Here is a 4365-nt window from a genome sequence, read left to right as displayed (position 1 = left end):
TAATATTATTAAAAAATTTATATTTTTTGTCCTTTTGTAAAACAAGGAAAAAATATATCTCTAGTTTTATATTTCTGTCTGATTAATTTTATATTAGAATAAAATCCAAATACAATCTTTGAACCAACAATGTTAGCAAGAACTTTTCGCCTTTTTGGCACTTGATGCCTAACAAGATTCTAGCTCTAGTCATTTCTTATGCTAATTAACTTTCTACCATATCATAATTTTCTATGCACAAATAATAATAATAATAATAATGATAATAATAATAATAATAATGATGATGATTAATGTTGTCAATATATAATTAATGGATTAACGTTTATACTAGGTTCCTGCACTGCCAGCACTCCTTCAAAGTACTAGTGCGGAAGAGAAAGAAAAGGCCGTACAGAAGGCCTGGGAAAACTTCAAAGTCCTTGAAGATCATTGGTTTGCCGATAAGAGAAAATTCTTCGGTGGTGACAAAATTAACATTGCGGACATAGCTATTGGATCACTTTTCGCATTTTTTGTCACTATAGAAGATATTAAACAAGTGAAGGTCCTAGTAGCTGAAAGGTTCCCTCTCTTACATTTATGGTTTGATAATTTCAAGAATGCGCCAGTTATCAAAGAAAGCTTCCCTGATAGGGACTAGGGATGGCTACTATGAAGGCTGTCTTGGAGAGGAGGTTGGCATCTTCCTAAGAAATCAGCATCTCTGTGTTTGTTTCTTTATATACCACCCTTCTGTTGGGTTTGACTTATTGTGCTTGTAAGGTATAATAAAAGTTTTGAGTTTACTGTATTTCTTGAAATAATGAATTCGGTTTCCTTTTAAGTCATTGTCAAACCTCTATAGTCACCAAAAACAAAATTTGTCAAACCTCTAGAAATAGATTAGGACATATATTATGTAACTTGTGTGTGGATAGATTTAAAGAGCCAATTAGTAGAATTTGGTTTAGTTCTACTGTGAATTAGTAGTTTTATATTTTTTACTGTTGGGCAAAACCTCCAACAATATGGAGAGCTCTTGATCTCAAAACGATTTTGGAGAAGAATTAAATGAGAGAATATAAAATAAAATCTAATTCAAAATTTTAAAGTATAAAATTAATAAAAAAATTTTACTATTATTCCTTATTTTTTAAAAATGGGATTAACTTCATGCACTCCTCAAACTTACAAGTTACGACATTAACATTTACTACTTGAGAAACAATGGATAAAGTATAAATGAATGGACTTTGCTAGGTAGACAATGATTTTTGTGAACAATGTGAATAATTGGTTTTAAAATTGGTCTAATAAAGTAAAAATACACTACATTCTTAAATTATCCACCTAAATCTTAATATTAGGATAATCATCCACACACCTAGTAAATTGAACATCTGAAATATCCATTGTTCACATTGTTTAGTATTTTCATTGTCTATCTATACTTTTCCTAAATTAATTATACAACTATAATAGATATATACTAAAATCAACTATCAAAATTAGTTATTGATATAAAATACACATTAAAAAATAAAATACCATTAAAAATATATTAAACTATATATTTATATACAAATATATTATGATAAAATTTAACAACTAATTTTAATGTATAAATAATATTTTTATTAATTATAATATAATACAATAATGTCTCATACAATGAGGGACGGAGCTAGACTAGTTTTTTAGGAAAGCTATGTTTGATAATTTACTAAAATATTTTATATTGCTATTTCTAAGAATAAATTTTAAATAAAATCTAAATATATAATTTTAATCAAATATCTATATAAAGATATACATATATGTATTTAATATTTAATTAATAAAAGACAACTACTAACTTTGTTGTTGTTGATATATGTATATACAATACTCATATATTATACATTTTTTTCAACAAGATAATCTCTATAAATAAATAAGAATGCATATCATAAATAATGTAAGGCTACAATATGTAAAAGTTACAACTTACTACTTATAATTTATTATCATGAAAAAGTTATTTGATGATTTTTTTTTTAAATTATCTATTATTGTATATGTCAAAAGTAGCTGTTAATTTTTTTACATAAATGATTCAATTATCTGCAAAAAAAATTTACCCATCATCTTATTTCAGAGTGTTATTTTAACAATTTTACATCGCTGAAAAAAATTTCTATTATTATAAATACTGAAAGGGTCAAATAATACGTATTAATCTATTAATTATGTGATAAATTTTTTATTTTTCTGTTCCTTGTAACTTGTTATATAATTCAAAAAATGTATTAATGTCTTTTAAATAATTTGATATATCATGTTGATAATGTTATAATTGAGACTTTAAAATATTTAATTTCTTAGAAAAAAATCAAGACAAAATTTTTTTACTAATTTACTAATTTCTTCAATGTTAGATTATTTAAAATTATTATCCTTAGGATCTAAAGCACAAAAATTTTATTATTTGTTCAGTATATTTACTATTTAATTCTTGTATCTGAGAGTTAATTATTGTCAAAAATACATCTATTCAATAATAATGCTCAATGATCACATTTGGTTAATGAGATTGCATAATTTTAAAGATATATTGTACACTCATATTAGAGACTTCAATTTTATATTATTCATAAAAAACTTCAATATTTGCTAGCCAGTTACATCATCTACCATCTTTTAACTGTTGAAGAAGTAATTTTGACATAAAAATAATATGCATTTCATTAAGAATATCTTAAAATTATTATTGTAGTGTTTGGCAAAAAATATTAATATTTTCCATAATTTTCTTCATCAAGTACAAAGTAAAAACAAATCCAATTGATAATAATATTTTATTAACATCATATGCTTCATCTCTTTGTGCATATGTTGCTTCTTCTTTAATAATATTATTGAGAACAATATTGTTAAAATAAATATTTTTGCCAAATTAAAAATCAAATAGAATTAAAATAAGAACTCCATCAAATATCTCCAATTCTTTATAAAGTACTTACTTAATTTGCATATCTACTTGTTTTCAATTCATTACAAACAATTAAGTTCTTGTTTTCAATTATTTGAGCTTCTTTTAGTTAACAATGTCTTTTAGAAGAAGTATTAAAAATAGTGATAATAAAGTTTAATTTCATAAAAAATTTATGAAATTAAAGTACCCCTCTTAAACTAGTTAGTATTAATTGTAACATATGAATAAAATAATGTACATAATATGTTTGTGAAAAATATTTTAAAAGCAAAGCTTGCAAAAAAATTTGAACCCGTGTTATTTGAAGTTCATTAGCAAAAAAATATATATAAAAAATAATATATGGCATTATCTTTCTATATAATATTATAACCAAGATAAATATAATTTAAATCATAAAGCGTGAAGGCAATGATAATTTTTGTCACCAGAAAATAATTAGTTGTTAAAGTTTAGTTGATTTAGCCCAATTTTGATATAAATCCGTTGAATTTCATATCTTTAATTTAGAATAATTTTCAAATTATCGGTTATATTCCATGGGTTTCTTTTTTTCAAATGAATAACATCTCATCTAGTGGATTTGGAAGAAGTCTAGATGCTTTGTGTTATTCAATGAAAAACTTAAAATAATAAAATTTGATGGCTCTTCAAATATTAAAATAATAATTATTAATAATAAAAGCATCTCCACTCCTTTGATATTTTTTTTTTAAAAAATAGATCAATAATTTTCAAGCTGCGCATAATTCAAATAGTGAGACCTCTAATTAAAAATATTTTTAACAAAAAATATAAATTACAATCTATAAATTTTATAAAATCTAAAAATTATATTCAATTTAAAATACGATATTTAAAAATTCAGAACAATAATACTAATATAATAGTATCAATAATATAAAATTATAATTAAATAATTAATTAATAAAAAAACTAAGCATTCAAGTAACGTATAATAACATATTAGCATAACAAATAATAGTTAAATACATAATTATCAGAACTAAATTGATAATTAATCCAATTAAATTATTGAATCACTGAATTAGTAATTCAATCGTTAAATTATTGGTCGAACTGTTTAAATTGATAATAATAAAATGAATACATAAAAATTTTAATAAAATAAAAAATACATTATTATTAAGTAATAAAATTAATATTTTACATCTGTTAAATATTTTTTATGGTACTTTTAAAATAAGCTTTTAGAATATAAATTAGCAAAATCTTTGAATTATATATAAATTTAATTTATTAGTTTTTGTATAATTATTATAATAATAAAGTATTATAATAATTGTGTCCATTGAATAGTATAAAAGTACTTATGTAGCTAGTGACAATGCTTTGGTGTTATATATAATTATTAGCATATATAGTAAGGAAGCATCTGGTACATACCA

The 4365-nt window shown here is 22.5% G+C and overlaps 1 protein-coding gene across 1 annotated transcript in view; it reads left to right on the top strand.

Annotated features, from left to right (window-relative positions):
- Positions 1-718, top strand: part of LOC127741476 (probable glutathione S-transferase) — a 1996-nt gene extending 1278 nt beyond the window's left edge. Inside the window, exon 2 of the mRNA XM_052253983.1 lies at positions 335-718. Coding sequence (XP_052109943.1) covers positions 335-643 — 309 coding nt within the window. The 3' untranslated portion in view covers positions 644-718. The remainder of the gene's footprint in view (positions 1-334) is intronic.
- The last annotated feature ends 3647 nt before the right edge of the window (positions 719-4365 follow it).

Source organism: Arachis duranensis, chromosome 9, assembly GCF_000817695.3.
Source record: "Arachis duranensis cultivar V14167 chromosome 9, aradu.V14167.gnm2.J7QH, whole genome shotgun sequence".
Lineage (NCBI taxonomy): Eukaryota > Viridiplantae > Streptophyta > Magnoliopsida > Fabales > Fabaceae > Arachis > Arachis duranensis.
The sequence above is the reverse complement of the archived record's forward strand: the minus strand, read 5'-3'. Positions and strand labels throughout refer to the sequence as shown.